At 36.1% G+C, this 19,280-nt stretch overlaps 1 protein-coding gene across 1 annotated transcript in view; it reads right to left on the minus strand.

The window, feature by feature from the left end:
• Window positions 1–19,280, minus strand: part of CTNNAL1 (catenin alpha like 1) — a 59,511-nt gene that overhangs the window by 9,821 nt on the left and 30,410 nt on the right. Inside the window, exons 4-12 of the mRNA XM_027740755.2 lie at window positions 17,835–17,954; window positions 15,549–15,638; window positions 15,055–15,225; window positions 13,867–14,067; window positions 11,887–11,973; window positions 8,284–8,442; window positions 6,654–6,746; window positions 6,155–6,305; window positions 153–190 (exon numbers count right to left, since the gene is read on the minus strand). Of these exons, the coding sequence (XP_027596556.1) occupies window positions 153–190; window positions 6,155–6,305; window positions 6,654–6,746; window positions 8,284–8,442; window positions 11,887–11,973; window positions 13,867–14,067; window positions 15,055–15,225; window positions 15,549–15,638; window positions 17,835–17,954 (1,110 nt within the window). The remainder of the gene's footprint in view (window positions 1–152; window positions 191–6,154; window positions 6,306–6,653; window positions 6,747–8,283; window positions 8,443–11,886; window positions 11,974–13,866; window positions 14,068–15,054; window positions 15,226–15,548; window positions 15,639–17,834; window positions 17,955–19,280) is intronic.

Genomic DNA, 19,280 nt, shown 5'->3' on the forward strand with positions numbered 1-19,280 from the left:
TTTGGTATTTTACTGTCAACCATCCATCCATCCATCCATCCATTCAGGACTTGTTACCAAGACAGTGCTGTCCCCATCAAGTTGTGATACAGAAAATTCAAACAGATAAAAGCAGATATAAAGTAAATACAACAAACCCAACAGCAACTTACCCCTGGTCTGGGCAGTGACAGGTAGACACGCTTCTCTCCTATGAAGAACACACAGGTTTATACCAAAATTTGTATGCACATTTTAATCAATGGGATCAAATGCCTTACTTCATCCATCCTTAAATTGCAGTACTACAAAAGAAAATTACTTACCTGTAATTTCTCCTCTCTGAATATTGCAGATCTTCTGTCTCATGCTTTCAGAGAGACAGGCCAAGAGCTCTGTACTGTTCAGATTTTAGCTCCCAGCAACTGGCAGTTAAGAAAGCTTCTCTGAACAGTTTCCCTCAGTAATATTTCTAGTCCCCTTGCTTGAATTCCATAGGGAGTAAAGCAACTCCAATGACTCACTATTTACATGCACTCGTTTTGTTGCAAAGTATAGAACATGTAGCTCCATGTAAGGCTTGTCTTGGCATGGGTTGTATGGTCTAAAATTTGGAGTAGACACTGCCACTGGTAAGAAATATCTAGGCAGGTTTTTCTAAAAAATGCCAATAAAACCCTCATGTTGTACTGTACTATATGTATCCCACATGCATTGTATTTTATAAAGAAAAAAAGTTCTACAGCATTTTACACACTTATTCAATTGTTTCTTGTATCACTGGGAGTCTCAAATATTCCAAATCTGAGCAAAACAAACAGGAAAAAAAATCCTTTTACATGTTACCTAAAAGTTCGTAAGAAGATTTTATTAAAAAGAAGAAACAGAGCCTGGGCTAAAAGCCTAGGATTAGAGCTTCAGCTACCAGAAGCCGTAATGATCTATGAAGACTTACATTTATTGCAATAGATTCAGGAGAGGAAAAACAGCTAAACGAAATTAAAATAAATAACAACCTTAAAAGCTAGTAAGAAATAAGATTTTACTCAAAAAACCCCAAGGGTACTACAATGGATGTCACTACCAGGTTTACACAGAGATGATGCGTCTCAACAAAGGACAAGCAACAAACCCTCCTACAGTCGCTACTTCCTCATCTTGTATCAGCTTCTAGAGAAATTCCATTCTGAGTCCTCAGAAGACAGTTCCTTTGTGCATTCATGATTTTTTGAAAGCATGCCCTTTATCTCCTGACACCACAGAAAGATTGTGAGCTCCATGTCTAGGCAACTGACTCCTAAAAACCAACTTTTAGGACGTTGACTAGTGTCTCTCCACCCTCCTGATAAATATGAAAAATGTAACTTTACTTTCTAATATCACCTCTTCCCCTACCCAGTTTTGCAAAAGATGAATGAGCTATCAGGGAACAAGCTGCCTAACTATTTTTTTTCAGAATGCAGAGTTATTCAGATATTAATTGCCCAAACATGTATCCAAGCAAGATTTCTCCCTAAAGACTGACACAAATTATGAGAAGTGATTTACAATATCCCATGTATCAAAACATCAGCTAAAGGGCATGTAAGAAAGCATGTAAGACATACCAAGAACAAAAGCTAACTTGTAATTTTAAAATGCTGCAGCATAAAAGATCTCCTTTGGAGCTATGTCAAAACTTGTGCCTTGTTAAAAAAAATAAGTTCAAACACAAAAAGATTTGACATAATAAATGGAATACAAATGCATACTGAGAAGACACACTTCTCACACACAAAAGGTCAACATTCAGAATTACAGAAACCAAATGGAAATATGTAGCAAACAGAAATAAGAAAAAACCTTGCCCTTGCTCTTGAAGTAATTCCCATTATTTGGCTTTGCAAGGTTTAGTTGCTCATATTCATTTAGTTGATTATATTCAGAAAGAAGAAGGATCTTACTATTTATATCTTGGGACAATTTTTAAAAAACCCTAAAAACCAAAAAACCATGCAAACAAAAACCACATCTCACTGGACCCACTGGACACAGGAACTTTCAAAAGAGCAGATCAACTAAAGGCAGAGATAATTCTACTTAATCAGAAAATACTTAATTACATCAGTATAATCACAGAACTTTCATTTCATTAACAGAATACATATACATAATTTTTCAGGTATTTAATTTCCCTAGTCTGTGTGTCAGATCTTGCTATAATAATATGAGGCTTTTCGCCACATTATGATCTTTTTATTTATTTGAGTCTGCCTTTGCTTTCCTAATGCATTTTCTCTAACATGTTTTTCCTTTTTTAATTTTTTTTAACTTATAATTTATTTTTATTTCTTCGTCTTCCAATGTTATGCTTTCTATTAGTTCCAATCATGTCTTTCCCTCCAAAGTGCATCTATTTCAACTTCCAAATCCTGCTTTTCATGTCATTTCTTCTCTGAGAGGATGGCAGCATGCCTGCTTCACTCTTCTAGAATTCAAATTTCTTCATTCTGAAATTCTGATCTGTATTGCCTATTCATCAACTACGGCCCTCCCAAATTGTCATGGTCATTTAACTCCTCGCAAATCAAGTGGGCACAACAAAAGAGGAGAGCAGAAAAGTAAATTATCTTCATCAACCATTCTCTCACTTCCGACCAAGTTATAAGGGAGCAATCAGAGAATTATTTATATTCTTATCCAGCATGTTGAAACCAAAATGTTAGAAAAAAAAGAGACTGGCTGACATCCAACAGCTTGGATCGATGAGAGGTACTTCTGTCAAGTGATCCATCTCAAAGTACAGGAGTTTCAGAGTTACGTATCAAAGCTAAAGAAACAAAATGATCCTGCCTGGGCAGAACCAAACCTCCCAGGTGGCAGGAGCCTCCCTCCTGAGGAGCCTGTCACTCTCCTCAGCCCAGACCAGATACATTGACATTGAGGAGAATGGGCCTCACCGCTGGATTAAGAAGTGGTTTAGGACTGAGTAAAAGAGGGACAACTCTACCTCCCCATACAGTTCTGCACAGCACAGAAATATTTTCAAAATACAGATGAGTGTTACTGGGCTGTGGTGTCTCACCAACCTCCCCAACATGCCTGTGCGCCCTGCTCCCTAAAACAAGCCCATTTAAATTCAGGCATGATCTGGTGTGATTATATTAAAATTGAGTAAAATACTGCTTCACTTTCAAGCTAAATACAGCCCTCTATCCAAGTGAGTTTTGAACCTTAGTATGAGAAATACCTCATTTGCTGTTATGAAAAAAAACTGGATAAGGAGCTATGCAATTGCTTGTAAAAATAAAGAAATTAGTATAAACAATGTGAATCTAGTATAATCCGAAAAATGCTTATTTTATTTTTTGTGTCCAGCACATTTAGTCACCATTCAATTTTTGCATCTCAAGCTGTATTCTGAACTCTCTAACAAAGCCAAACATTTCAGTTGGTAGTACAAAAATACAGGTTTTTAAGCTGAGGAGAAAAAAAATATATACCTCTTACTGTAATTCCATATTTTGTTACACACAATCACAATTTTACTAGGAATAAAGCACTTGATATATTTTAGTCTGTAAAATAAAGACACTTTTAGCAACCTCAACATTAAGACAAGTATCATGAATTACGAGAAGAATAAAGTCTTATGAAATAGTGAAACTTCACTGTGTTCAGAGGCAAAAGTTTTGTGAATGTCACTCTTATACTCTCTTAGCAAACAAATATTTTAGTGTCATTTATTTACTGGGTCACCAGTTGTATTTTCTAGGAGATGTCCAAAGTGTCAAGGTAACTTTAGGGTATTTTCCGGTAGCAAAAAGGTGGGACTACTAGGGGAGAAGGGGGTTCCTCCCCACTTTTTTTTTTACTGACAAGGGTCAATCTGAAGTCCAACAAGAGAAAACAAGCAAACAAAACCAGATTAGCTCACAATACAAAGGAAAACTTTGTAAAAGATGGGTGGATATAGGAGACCAAATTACTTCTAAGGAGATAACTGATGGCTAATATGAAACAAGTCAGATTCAGAGAGAAGGTCCCTACTAGGCTGGTCCAAAAGACAAGGAAAATGGAGACATGATCTCTTAAGCATTGTTTTGGCAATGCAAGGCCTAATGTACCTGAGGCCGTATAGAGAACATAAGCTACGCTTAGTATCTTACCAGTGGTGGTATCAGAACACTTTATGCTGAAAGACTAAGGAAATGAGAGATGCTAATAAAAACAGACTCATCTGGCTATGCCAAACAGGAGAAGGTAGTCTTCACCTAGGTCTACGCATGAGATAGCCTCCAACACCTATCCATTTTCTTTTCTCTCCTTCAAGCAATGACATTGGGTTGCCCTTGTGAAGTGATGCTTTAAAGAAAGTGGAAAGTGCCATTTATGGGAAATGTGTTATCTGCCATCAGCAGCCCCAAGAGAAAGTTACTAACTACAGAGGAAGCTGGGCACCTCACATCAAGAACAATTTGTTTGGAGAGCCAAGTATATGCTTTGCTGTGGCTGCATGATTCTCATCCTATTATTTTTAAATATAGCAAGATATATATGTATGCACACACGCACAGATAGATATAAATACATAAAAAGGTTACCATTCAACCCTGCTAGACCACTGTATGAAAAAATCAGATACTGCATTATCAGCCCTAGAAATTCCAAATTTATCCTAACACATTAATAATAGAGCAATACCATTATTTAAGTTTCATTTTATAAAATGTTATGTTTAAAGAAAGTGAGTATGTCCCTGGCTCCCAAAACAAACCAAAACCTGCTGAATGTTAAAAGGCCCATAAAGAGAATCTCTGAGTGCTACACATATTTATGTGGCATTCCAGACCAAGGTGGAAGAACAAGTAGGATAACAATCATGTATTTCTCAAAAGTCTCAAATTCCCAATAACCTGTGCTACACACAAGTATTGTAAACCCACCTAGAATTTCAACATATGTTTCCCTTCTACAAGTCTTGAGGCTCAGGCACACACTCATTTAGCAACCAGCAGCAACAATTTAAAATATTACACCCTGTGGCTGGTTGCTACTGTGCTCACAATGCCGGCAGAAAAGAACTGCTTACACAAAAAATCAAGTACAGAAAGTTAAACTGACAAAATAAGCTCCAAAAATGGAAAAAGGTCTCATGTTAATAGGTCTCACGTTAATAGCAAGATGAAGTATTGTATCACTGATAAAGTGTCATCTAACCTGAATAAGGATTTACTTTTTCTGTATCTTAGATACAAAAAATTAAGTCCCTGTATTTAACTAACTCTAAATTTTAAAACCTGAGCAATTCTCTTAAAAATACAAGACATTCAGTATTATTATATATTACATTCTACCTGTATGCAATTATACCTTTAAGACTGAAACAAACACATAGCTGCAAGAAGTATGACAGACTACACTAAAGACATAATCTGGAAAAAATTATGTTGGACAAAAATGAAAACCAAAACGCCTTCCATTTTAAAGGTAAAGTACCCTGTGCTAAAAGTAAACACAGAATTTTCTCCTTAAGATTCCAAGATTTTCTTCTACATGTTGTACAAATACCAATAAACTTACCAACCAGAGCAAATATCCCAAGATTGTGCAGAGTCGTCAGAGATTCCATCCAGGAGGAAGGAGAGCAGTTTAAAAATCAAATAACTACATTCACTACTTTATGAAGTGAATACAAGGCAAGCTGACAGTATACAATATATATGGATATATGTATTGTGCTAAAATACAGGAAATTAATTAAACATGTCACACAATTTAAGTTGTATCTTGACTCTCATGAGCTGATATGTCTTAGACAAACCAAAAGGTGGGATGAAAGCCCTACACACCTAATATCTGGACACTGGTGGCAAAGAGCTGTGTCTAATGCACTTGTGTCCTTTCAACAGTTCCATCTGATTTTGCTAGAACTAACTACAGTGCAGAAAGTTAAACATACCTAATCATACACAAAACTAGACCTTTAAATTTTTGGCTGCTTTTATTTGAGAAAATCCAGTAAGTAGCCTGATTCAATATCTATACAAAACCAATATAACCTAGATCCCACAGGATGTGGAACTGTTTCTTGCACTCTTCTCTTAAGAAAACAGTATTTCCTAAATTACACTTAAAATTCTTAGATTATGTGTTTTGAAAACTACATTTTTCTATTTCCATACAGCATTCTTACCTCGTCTTCCTTCAAACACATCATTAATTTCTCTCAATAATAAAGACATGTCACTCAGTTGAGACTCCCATGCCTCGCAGAACACCTCAAGGTTTTCTTTTGCAATCTTGCTAGATGGGTGTAATGCCAGCGTTTCTGCAGCAGAAATTATCTGGACAGAGAACAAAGCATTTGCTGTTGCAAGTCCTAAGGGTTGCAAGGGTTAGGGTTAGGGTTAGGGTTAGAAACATAGTGTTCCACATGAATTCACAAATGCCTCCACAGGCAAAACACAAAATTAAACTGCTACTATTATGTCTTTGTAGTGTAGTCATCTGACATTTGCAGGCTTGGTGATTTTCCTTGTGTGTTCTTTTAGCTGCTACCCAGCATTAAAGTGTAATTCCTTCTTAGAACTGCTTTGAACAGTTCAACATTATATTTCAAAAAAATTCACACAAGTAATTTTTATTGATGTATTATGTTTAGTAGAAGTGGTCAATTTGAAAGCTAAACATACCTGTGGGCCAGTGACCTGAAAGGTGTCTTCTGCATGTATGCAAGTAATCTCAAGGGGCTCAGTTCCAGAAACATGCCTCAATAAGCGACACATCTAAATTTTTTTTTTAAATATGAAAAGAATGGTAAAAAATATGCCTTCATTAGTAGTGAGAAAAGGTGTACATGCAAAAACCCACACAAACAAAAACTTCTGACAGTCCAGAAACTTACAGGGAACCACACAGCTGGGTGTTTCTCATGGAGCATTTACAATAAAAATTCTGACTTGGAAGGTGTAGAAAACCACCAAGAGAAGCACAATTCTTAATAAATAAATTAAAATGAAACAAAACCAATTTTACATATTTATGACAGGATAAAACTGAAAGCAATCACACATGTATAGAACTTGGAAATACTGTAGCCTAAATAATGTCACCAGAGCAGGCTTATTCAGCAATTAGCAATGATGTGGAAAATGTAGGCTTTCATCATCCAGGGGATTGAATTATATTTGAGCAAATCAGCATCAAATTAGTTTAGGGAAGTAATACTGTTTCCTTTCACAGTAAGCTAACATACTTTTTTTTTTTTTCTTCTTCATTAAGACTAAGAGTGAACTTTTGCTCAAGAAGGAACATGGAATTTTTCAGATCAAAAGGATTTTCTAAGACAGAGATATCACTTATGAAACCTACTGCACTGTCCATCAGAAATGCTCACATGCAAACACTAAACCTCATGGTTATGACTGAAAAAAAAAAATCAGTGTCTCAGTGGAATGCTAAATAGTCACAGATAAAGGGAACATTAAAACTGAAATCAAAAATTCACAGTATTGATCTGCTAGTCCTGGAAGTTCAATGGTATTGCTTTTGCTTATTTATACTTCCTCAAGCCCTGTATACTGTATTTTTTTAGAAATTACTATTAGATACCATGCAAGTACAGCTGCTGGCTTTCATGACCCATATTTCAGATCAAAGTGATCTATCTTTGTATGTCTCCTACTTGTACAGGTACCTTAGCTCACAGCAACAAGGTACAGGTGGCAGACATCCTCTCCACAGCCACTCCTATAAACCACGATGTCTCAGTACTCAGAAGTCCTCTTTATTCATACGTGTGAATACTACCATACAAAACCATAAATGCATCAGTCCATGGAACATACAAACTGCTTTTCATGAAGGAGAAAGATTTTCAGTGGTTTTCTTGACTGACACAAGACCTTCAAAATGGTCAAATTCACTGAATTAAGAAACTTCACCATATAATTTCCAGCATTATTGTATATTTGGATTCAGCTATTGCTAGATGCCTCCTGCTTGAAAGAAAAGGGTTATCATCTCTTCTTAGATCTAGAAACCCATTTTTTTGTTAATATTTTAGACTCAACATATACATACAGATTGAGTCTAGATCCAGGAGGAGAATTGGGTACAACTCTATATGCTTTCTACAACACCTGTATGCCACAGTGACACCTCTGGTTCAGACCCTACCAAGAACAATACAAAATTCAACAACATACCAGGAAAACAAAATAAAAAAAAAAAAACCACCAACACAGACCAAAGCCTTCTTAAAGAACAGATTGATGCAAATCCAACCACTCATTTTCTAAGTCTTACACAATGTGAACTCACCTCAACAAGTTGTTCTTTCTGCTCTGATAGCTTGCAAGTATATTCTGCTACAGCTTCAAGATTTCCTTCTACTCCTGTGATTTTTAATGCTTTGAGAACCATATGATCTGTATGGTATTTTAGAAGATCTGCTGCCAAAGATGTTGCTGCACTGTGGACCTTGAGTAGCATTAAAAGGAGAGATAAACCATGGAAGGAAAAAAATTTAATTCAGTACGAAGTCAAACAAAAGACATACTGATTTTTCCAAGAAGCAAAATTTTACTGCTATGAAAGCTCATATACAGCTTGTTTATTATCTTGGGTTTTATTTCTTCTATTACTATTCAAAGTACAAAGGTAAAATGCACAGCACTAAAAAAAAAACAACAAATCACTGCAAAACAATAAAACCCCCCCAAAAACAACAACAACAAAAATAACCAAAACCAACAACCCCACAATCAAATATGGAGGGAAACAAAACAGCAGCTGGGTAAAATGAGGACATGAAGTTACCACACTGTTGCTTTCTGATTATGTTACAGATAGGGAAAAACCAGGTGCATGAATCTGTGGGTCACCAAGTTCAGCATAAGCAAGGAACAATGTCCACTGTACTTTTCATAAAGAACACACATTAAACTATGTGAATCAGACTGAAGCCACACAACATATGAATTTATAATACATTAGAAATTAGAATTATCAGTGGTGCAAAGAAAAGCTTGACAGTTATATAGCTTGTGACACAGCCTTAGGAAAGTAAAAACCACCTTTTCTACAAGGAGATGGGTCTTGGAGAAGTCTCAAACACTCACACTACCAAGAAGAAAGGAGAAGGTTCTCCTTTAAACACATCCCTAAATCCAGACACACTTTCAGACTCACAGATGTGCTGAAATTGTGCTGTGAAGGACTCTGCTTGACAACAGCTATCAATGACAGCTACTGTTAGTTCTAGTAACCAGTCAGGAGGTTTACCTGTGCCCTTAAGAACAGAGGTAAAACCAAAACAGCAACCTCTTTAGAAAGAGAAGAGTACTCTTATGCTCATAAGACTATTATGAGTCTTGTAATATTGCACTCACTTTGCTAGACTACGCTGAATATAGAACAACTTGGCTGATCAAGGAAAGTATTTTTCAACCTCTTACGAATGCAATGAGCTTGAAACTGATGCTGTAGAGAAGGGAATGTTTACTGTAATGATATGCTGGGTTTTTTATTTCATTAGACTCCATTTATTTTTACCCCTTTCCCTTGGCAGTACAGTGTACCCAGAATTAACCTTCTCTGCATTTGTTTTTTAATTTCACAAAAGACAGCTGAATTACTGCCTCAAAACCTGCTGCAACTGTTTTTAGAGAGGAAAGAAAACAGCTGTGACAACCTGCTATAAACTATTTATATAACGTTGCCTGCATGGCATTAAAAATTAGCACAAACCACTAATCTCAGAAACGAAGTCAGCTCTGAAGAAAGGATATGTGAAAGGCTTGTAATGTTGAAGTGGGAACTGGCAATTCTCATTTATATATAGGCTACACAGAGATTACCTTTTCATTAGAGATTCTTTTCATCATGATCTAAGATAGAAATATACTTCTAGTTAATGCTGTCTCTGATCATTAGCAGGAAAATCATCTCAAGGAATGAATGTAACTTTCGTTTCTTCCATAAAGAGACAGAGACGGGAAAGAACTACTTTTAACAAGGCTGTCTGTGTTCTTAGCCACTCAGGCTCTCAAAAGCTTTTTAATTAGAGTCATACTTTCATTTTACCAGTGAGATCCTGGTTGCTGACTGATACACTGCAGCACCCCAAGTCAGACTGACAGGACAGTCCTCCTCAGCCATGTAAAGAAGCATGGCTACTTTGGGATCAATTCAATCACTACAGAGAGAACAACAAAAGTGACATAATACTCTAAACTTACTTCTAAGCACAGCATCAATCCTGTGCATTTTAAAATGGCTCTTACTAAAGCAAGCTTTTCGACTCTATAAGTCAACAAAGCAAATAACAGAGGACTTAGGATTTGTGGGTTTAGAAATCCACACCCACTCAATTTGCTCCACAATTCCTAAAACAGCATGCTATGTTTTCACCTGCATTGCTTTTAATACAGAGCTACATCACAGGGCAGAGGTAACCTACCATTTTGTATTTTATGCCACCTTTGTTAGCTGGTTTACAGAAGATAATTTTCTATTTTTGTCACCTGACAAAGTTCTTTAACTTAAGCGTGGTACATGTGTAGTCTTTGCTGCATGACATTTTCATAAATATAAACCTGTGGGCAGGATGATGTGTTAACATTTACATTTACAGAGCTGCAAGAAAATACAAGATATTAATGATTTCTTCCACATACCATATTCCAGCCACCTGTGGCTTTACGATCTATGAAATTACACAGCTGCATACTAATTTGACTGGGAATCATCCCTTTTACCCCATTCAGCACCCAGGAATGATGTTACTCAAAAATGATAATCTTACAGTTAAAGCAGCTGAATGCCACTTTGGAAAAGCTCTGTGACTGACTTCCTACATAATGGTGACCACATTACAAACTGTTAATCAAAGAGCACAAATTATGTACCCTCCACTTTCTGGGAGCCCAACATGCTGCCTAACAGCAGAAGTGCAAAGCACTTTACTGAAACTGAAATGGATTCAAAGCACTGTTTAAATCTTCAGGACAGCTGCAGGAACTGTAATCCAGAAGACAAAATTTCTCATTTCATCTATATTAAAAAAAAAGGAGCATGATTTTTTGAGCAGTTGAGGTTTTCCAGTTACAGCAGCTGACAGCTCAGCCTAATAAGTTCACCATGCTTCCCTAAGATCTTCGCACTGCTCTGTGTTGAAACCCTCACTGTTCTTACTCTTCATTTCTCCATCTGTTTAAAAGAACAGTAATTTGAAGCAGTTGAAAAGATATCTGAATGATCTGCAAATATTCAGGAAGCTGCCAGAAACCAGTAATTCTGTATTTGACTCAAATCTGTGTAACAGATAAGGCAGCAATGCTATTCCTTACCAGAAAGGGGGAAGACCCTGATCAGCAAATGCAGTCCATCCCAAGTACCAAGGCAGCTATTCTATGTGTATATGTAAGCTGCCCCCCAGCATGTTTGCATTTAGGAAAAGAAACATGATTTGCAACAGTCACATACGCAGCTGCCAACAGTAGAGAAAAAACCCCATAAGGCACTGACATAACACATTTCTGCTATAGAAATCAATAGAACAGTTTAAGTACAAACAAACTGCAAATTTAATTTATTGATTTAGGTGCACACTAAAAGAAAAAGTATTTAAAACGGTGACACACAAATCCCCAAGGAAACTTTGCCTTTACATTTAAAGCAATGATTATATGCATAGTACTTACTTCCAAACGCTTCTTTTTTGTCAGTTAGCAATGAGCCCATGTATCCAACGGATTTCTAATCAGTAAGGACAGAGAAGATAATAGCTCCCTGATGTAATTCTGATGTAGCTACTCTTTTCTATAAATAGATATTAGCCTTTTTGGGTGCAGGATACCATTTTACAACTTCACATATAACAAGTAAAAAATCCAAACTCTATCTTGCCTAAGCTACACTTACCTCTCTTTTAAGTTCATTCATGCACTGGCATGTTTTTAGAATGGCTACTTCCAAGTCTTCCATGAGATCCTTTGTCTTCTGGTTTTGCTACAAGCCAAAGAAAGCAACGAACAAGACATTAGACAAAAACCCCAGCAAAACCCACCTTCGTGTCATGTGTCATTAGTTCAAGGAGCTTTAGAAGATGGCCTTTTCCTTCCAGATGAAATGTACTCCTTTGCACATCCTGTGTATATCCTAAAATTCTTTTATAGAAACATTCATCACAAAATTAAAACTAAAAATAATAGTGGTTCAATCTAATTGACTACTTCCATTCAACAGCAATTTATTTCTAAGTCTCACTGAGCTTTTCTTCAGGAAAAGGATTTCCTTAAGCTTGCCAAGTTCCTAAAATCTTCTGTCTAACCAGCCTAGAGTAAAACAAGAGTTTAAGGCTTTTTTTTTTTTTTTAAATATAAACACCCTTTTAAAATGAAGTGATACCTAAAATGTTATACCAAATGTTCTATATTGAATTATAAAAAGAGACTCTCAGGAGTCCTTGAGAAAATATTCACCCTCCAATGAAGCTATTGAGCTGAAACTAAATAGCCATTTCAGTGAGCTGATGCTATTTTATCTGCTACTGTGTCTTTAGTCACAGCTAGGCTGGGTTATTTATCAATAAAAATACTTAAACCATAAACACACATGTGCATGCCCAAGTATCTTCATGGATCATATATATGCATAATCTGGTACAAGGCTCTCATTTCTATCACTTGAAATATAGCATGTAAATTATTTAGAGGTGATCATTTTCCACCAGTAATAGAGCTTAGAAATACCCAAGTGTCCTAGTTTTGGCTGGGAGAAAATTGATTTTCTTCATAAATCTGGCATGGTGCTGCTTTGGATTTGTGATAAAAACAGTGCTGACAACATGGGGATGTGTTAGTTATTGCTGAGCAGTGTTTACACAGCTGCCTACCAGGGCTAAGAACCAACACCAAGCTAAACACAGGTTTAGTTTCTATAGTTAAAGGTGTCTATGCAACTAATATTCTATCTGTGTCGTTTGTCATAACAATATTCTGTTATATCAGTAAGATTTATATGCCCTTCAACCTGCACTACTGTGTTAAGAACACCTGACTGCAGTATCTGATTCAAAGAGATAAAAAGGAACAAAAATGCTTTCTCATAAGTAATACACTCAATTAAGTAAGTATCCTATACTAGTACACATCTGCCATATTTCATAATGTTGGTAAGATTTTGTGATATGTTTCCCAGAAGCAAGACTGAAAGCAAATCAACATCAAAACCAGAAACTGCATTTTCCATCTCTGCTTTTCCTCTCTCTTTTGCATGTATCTTCTATCATTTTCAAGGAATAAGTAAGACAAATGACAAGAGAGAGGCTTAACATGGTTCTTCTCTAAAAAGAAAAACTCCATCATTTAAATCATGTAAAAAAGGACAAACAAAAATAGCTTGTAAGTCTTAGTGTCTCTTCCTCTCTCCACAAGAATAAAAAAAAAATCAAGTCAATTTTTTAGAGTGTTTCCCTTTCCAATAGTTTAACTGTTTTCAATATTCTGTTAAAAACAGGAAATAAAACTGTGGTCACTGCTATGGGATCGAGACAACTGAAATCTCTGAACTACTCCAACAGAATACCTAACTGTTTTAAGACTGCACAATGATCTTTAGTTCGCTGCCTTGTTTCCAATTACAGCTTCATTAAAATTAGTCTACTGCCACCAGTAGCCTAATTTAGCCATCAAAGAATCAATGAAGCAATGACACTGGGGCAAGGGGAGGACAGAACATATCGAAGTTGCAGAAGGCACAGAACAAACTGTGGCTTCCTTGATCAGCTCTCACTGTGAGGAATACACTCAGTTCTCTCTTCCCAGAACAGAAGAAAGACTGCATCAAAAATTTCTTTCCAAAGTAGAGGTGAAAAGATTTACTTTGCTAAAAAGCTCTTACAGCTTGCATCCACACTGAAACCAGCTGCTCTAGTTCCATTTTAGCCTGTTTAGACAGCTCCAAAATGTGTTCTCTGTGCTCATGACTGGTATAGGCAGAGTCTGTGAAGTCTTCTGTATGTTCCAGGATAACTTCCAGCATTGTTGAAAGGTTCTCTTTTGAGAGAAAATAAAGATTCTCACGAAGACCCTCCACCTTATTCTGAAAAAGAAGCATATAAATTCCTTGAGAATTTATGTGATTATACAGTTGCCATGCAAATGCAGAAAGCAGAGGCATCATTTTACATTTTATTTTTCTCCTCAATGCTTTCTTTAGTTATTCACTTATTTTCAAAGTAATCCAACAATCTGCTTGTGCCCAGACCTCCAGTTTGAGGTTTGGGATGATTTCTTTAAAGTGATAATGCCATCAGCAAATTACTGGCCACTTACCAAGAGTAACAGCAAATAAATCACTGTTCTACTGCTGTCAATAAAAAGTTTCTAAGTTTAGTAAGTTTCAGAAATTAAATGTGCATTCCAATTTTCTTTGATCTTTGCACATCCATGTCATCTATTTTGAGTAGTTTTTTAAAACTTCATATGTAGCAAATTGAATACTTTGAGGCACACTGCAAAAATTTCAATTGAATTCTAAAGGGGGAAATAGATAAGTAAATAAATTAAATCAAAGTGACAGGCTCAAAAGCAGTAAGACATGGTGTTCATTAACTGTTCTTAACAGAGTATGAAATTTAAAAACGCCTTTATGAGGAAAAAAAACCCCTGAGCTACAAGATAAATTTCAATTCAGAACATTTCCTTTGAATGACAGCTTGCTCTTCTAAATGTTTGTATGAATATTTTTGTCTGCAGTTTTACTAAGTAAGAATTCTTGAACAACAACTATTTTAATGAAGGTCTGATCAGATCCTGATACTTCAGTTTATTCAATGTCAAGGCATCACCTCAACAAAACATTAGAGTTCTGAATGCATACTGATTCAAAAGGAGATGGCAAGTGTCATGAGGTGTATTTTGGCAATGACTGAAATTATAGTCCCTTCTTGTCAGATTCTCTAACATTTTGGGACAGTTATTTAAGTTAACACTGCTGAAGAGATGCAGCTCCACCATTTTACATTTAAAACTACTTTTTTTTCCCTAAAATCCTAGTTACAAGGTACTTTATAATTTCTACTCTTACCTTGAATTCTTTGATGCCAGAATATATGCTGATGGGGGCCATTTCATTTTCTCCATTTGGTTGCGAGTCAGTTACAATTTCTATTACCTGTTCCAAAGCTAGTCTCATCCGATGAAACACTCCATCTTTGTTAACACGAGCAGATTCACAGTCTGGATGCCGCAGACAAGTCTTTTTAAAGAAAGTAAAGTAACTATTATGAAAGAGTACACATGCAGTACTGAAATACACATGCATATTGAAATGAAAGCTTCCTATTAAGGCAAGTCTAAGGAATGTGTTAGAATATTATGAATTCTTTCTATTAAACTGCTGTTAAGTAGAATTCACACCACTACTGAGAATATAAAGGTTTTCTTTCCCCGTTCTTTACTCTTACACCCTTCTTTAGCATGAAGTTTAAACTGGGGCTGAGAGAGGAGAGTTGGCTAATCTGCCAGATGTCATCCTCCGTGATTTAGCCAAGTTGTGTAAGAGTGCACATACTCACTCACCTTTGAAGCAGTCAGGAGCATCATGGTGCACTTCTCAAGAACAGCCCTAGATGCTGCCATTCTAGCCTTTTTCTTCTCATCCTTCAAATCCTAAACATCAAATGAAAGAAAATGACCTGAATAATACACAGTATCTAAAATACTAACTGCTTGTGAGATTGGAAAAAGGAAACTTTGTAGCAGATGAATGGGCTGTGAGAAGGCTTCCCAATGTCTGACAATTGCTATTTTCAGCCTAACTCATGATCTAGAACTTGCTTTTCAGAGAGATTTTAATTTATGCATTTATTCTTGGCTCTATTCAATTCAGATTTCAAAGAAGGAAGATCTCAGAGCATGTTATGTAAACTGTTGCTAATTTTGCTATCTTTATCATATAGCATTATTCATAAAACAGAAAAAGGATGGGAAAAGAATACCTGACTGAAAATATTTTCTGAAATGGGAAAAAGGGTAAGGCAGAGGCAGAGAACATCTGCTTTTCATCGTACTGCAGTGAAGGAAATACAAACTAAATCTTTTTTCTACTTGAGTGTTGTATTTGCTACATACCAGTAATAAAGAAAGTCCTGACAGGCTAAAAAAGCAATTCTTCTGTATTGCTCTGCATTGAGTACATAAACTTATCAAGAACTGTCCAGGGAGATGGATATACCTGCAAAACTGAACTAACCCCCCAGCAAAGTTCATCAAAACGGAAGAGTTTAGACTCCACACTGGGATGTAGGGGAAGAGGGCAAGACATGAATCCCTCAGCATATAAGGATGTCTAGCAATAGGAAGAACTTTGAAAGCTACAAGTACAATCTTCTCACTGCTCACAAAGATAGCTGAGTGCTATCTGAGCCAACTGAATGGGACTGGCTGAAAAGGGAACAGTTTACATTAATGTGCCTACATTAAAAAAAAGGCACACAGATAAATCACTGCAGCAATCTGTTTTGACATTTTTATAAAATTCGTATTTAGCAACTACAGAAAATCTTTTAAGATCAAAATCACCACATTAAAAAAACCCAAACAAAAACCAAAAACCAATCAAACAACAAAACAGTTAATTTCTGAAATTCTGACATTACACTCCGATAATTCTGATGGCACTCAGGAGTTTCCAGCATACTTAAAAGTACTTTGAGGGATATTTCCTCACAATAGGACTAGCAATGTCACATATCAGCCTACACATTGTAAACTGAGTATATCAAGAAAGCAGACATAATTTAAAAAGTGGTAATAAAACAGTCTTTCCAAAAGAGTCAAGTAGGAAAGGAGGGGAAAGCAGAAGAGGAGTTAACACTGAAAACCCAAAACAGTTGAAAATAGTATCACTTACTAGTAATGCATCTTTCCCTTTTAAAGGCACAACTGCTATCAATACTTCAGGGAAAAACAGAGTTAATTTCCAAGGAGAGAGTTCATTTCCTTTAATTATATGCAGCTTTCCGAGAAATGGTTCTTCGAGACTGCACATGTACTTAGCAGACTCAGCACACATCAACAGTAAAAGGAAACACATGAGGCTGGCCAATTGTTCATACAAACTGAATTCTGAAATTTGCTGGATATTAGGGACTCTGTATATCTATACCAAACCCTGGTTCAATTCCGAATAGGGGATTGGATTGCCAAGGGAAAGCAATCTGAGCTCACAGCAGAAGTCTTAAGCCTCATAGCAAACCCTTTATTTATATGGAAGTTGCAGGGAAAAAAGCTTCCTGCATGAATGAAAGGTTTTGATAGAGTAGCTGCATGTGAGAACTAAAAAAATCATTGCCCTAACATAAGAAGGTTTTGACCTAAACCTAGAAAAATATTCAATAATAATAATGAAAAACAAACCCTAACAAGCCACCAAGCAGATGCTTTATTAGAATCTAAGGATTTCATGTTTGGAGTTTTCTAAAATAATTACTCTGCTTTCAAGTCCCTTCACTGTGTGCACACATCAAATATTTCTGTCAAGTAACAACAGAAAAATTCTCTACCAATGTAAAGAGACAAAAAAGAGTCAAAAGACAGTGATTGAAACCAAAGGACACCACAAATAACATGCAACCAGGTATCTGGAAGATATGCAGATCAAATAATGCAGTGATATTTCTCAGGTTGAGCTTTAAAATCAAAAGATGTACTTTGGGTGGAGCAAGGACAGGTTAGGTTCCAGAGACAGGGCACCAGCAATTGTTTTTCGTTTCATTAATCATGCCAGAGGAACTCAAATCTTTCAGATAATAAGATGAAAATTACACCGTGCAACATCCCTCACAACCTTTTATTAATACTTACATTTTGACGATCTCCAGTTAAATGGGCAAACTCTACCATTTCATTTCCAAACTGGCTGAATATTTGTACAAACTCCTGGAAACTACTGACTTTTTCTAGTTGTTCCATTGTTGCAAGAACCTGCAAGATAAGGGAAAATACTGCAGATCATCAAGATGCTAAACAGAAAATGTTATTATTAACCTAGGAATACTACTATTTACAGGAACTTCTAAATAGTGTAGTTTAAAATGCATATATTTTGTTACTATTTAAGTATTAATAACTCAACGGATGGAAATCAAGTGTAAATTAATAATCATGCTTCATTCAAAATGAGTAAACCTGTTGTCAGCCCTCAGAAAACACTGTCCTCATTTCTCCCAGTATCAAGACTGACAGTATTACAGGATTCAGCTTCCAGATTTAGGAAAAATGTGTTTTTAAATTTAATATGACAGTAACAAGTGTCTGAAATTAATATGCACATTATATCCGTGTTGTAACTCTCAATTTCAAAGTTCAATTGCAGATGCATAACTTTCAAAGTCTAAAACCACAGTTGCCAAGACAGGTGTTTCAATGGCTCTGTGCACTAAAAAAAAAGGCAACAGAATTCAATAAAAGTAAACAAAAAAGTTAGAAATTAGTTAATACGTAGTTTTATACTAGCTGTAGCAACTTTCTCTAACTTTGGAGATTTTTATTAGTTGTATATAAAACAAAGAACTAAATATATCCAAGTTGTATCAAGCTCTTACTCACAATACATTAAAGCATGTAAAATCAGCATTTTTTAAAAACATTCAGCAAAAATTATCATATAGCTTATAAATTACTGATTACTGAAGCTATCCTGTGAAGTCACTACAATATGGTTTAAAACAGAGATTAACATCAGGGTTTTTTCAGGTTAGACATACACTTGCTAATCTCAAAGTGACCTTTCAAATCCATTAAAAGTCTTCAGAAGTGAAAAGAGTCAAGGCAGTTCTTTATTGTTTTTCACACTGGAGACAAGATACCACATAAAAATTCAACAAACTGAAATTTAAAGGGAGAAACTTCAAGTTATTCTTCCTTTCCTATGCCCGAACTAAAAAAAGCAGTCTATATTCTGGATTATGACAAGCTACCCCCTCTCTGCACCTTTGGCGAACTCTCCTAGAAACACCCGTTCCTTTGTGGTAGAGCAGCTGCTCAGTCTCAGCTATAAACTACGTAAAGCAAATGTTCCACTACATCCTGTGACTACTGTGGAACTGACTGCTTTATCGTGCAATATTAGACTGCAGTATCTGTCTGAGTATATTATGTTATGCAGCCAGTTCCACAAAGACTGTAGAATAAGGACTTTCCTGATTCACGTGTTGATGTACGAGTAAGGATGGAATATAGAGAACTTGGAAGGAAGGTGCACAAAGATGTGAAAATAGCAGTATGAGAGTGGAAGGAGAGAACCACAGG

The sequence above is a fragment of the Pipra filicauda genome, unplaced genomic scaffold, assembly GCF_003945595.2.
Source record: "Pipra filicauda isolate LSUMZ 115617 unplaced genomic scaffold, ASM394559v2 scaffold56_size3634133_pilon, whole genome shotgun sequence".
NCBI lineage: Eukaryota > Metazoa > Chordata > Aves > Passeriformes > Pipridae > Pipra > Pipra filicauda.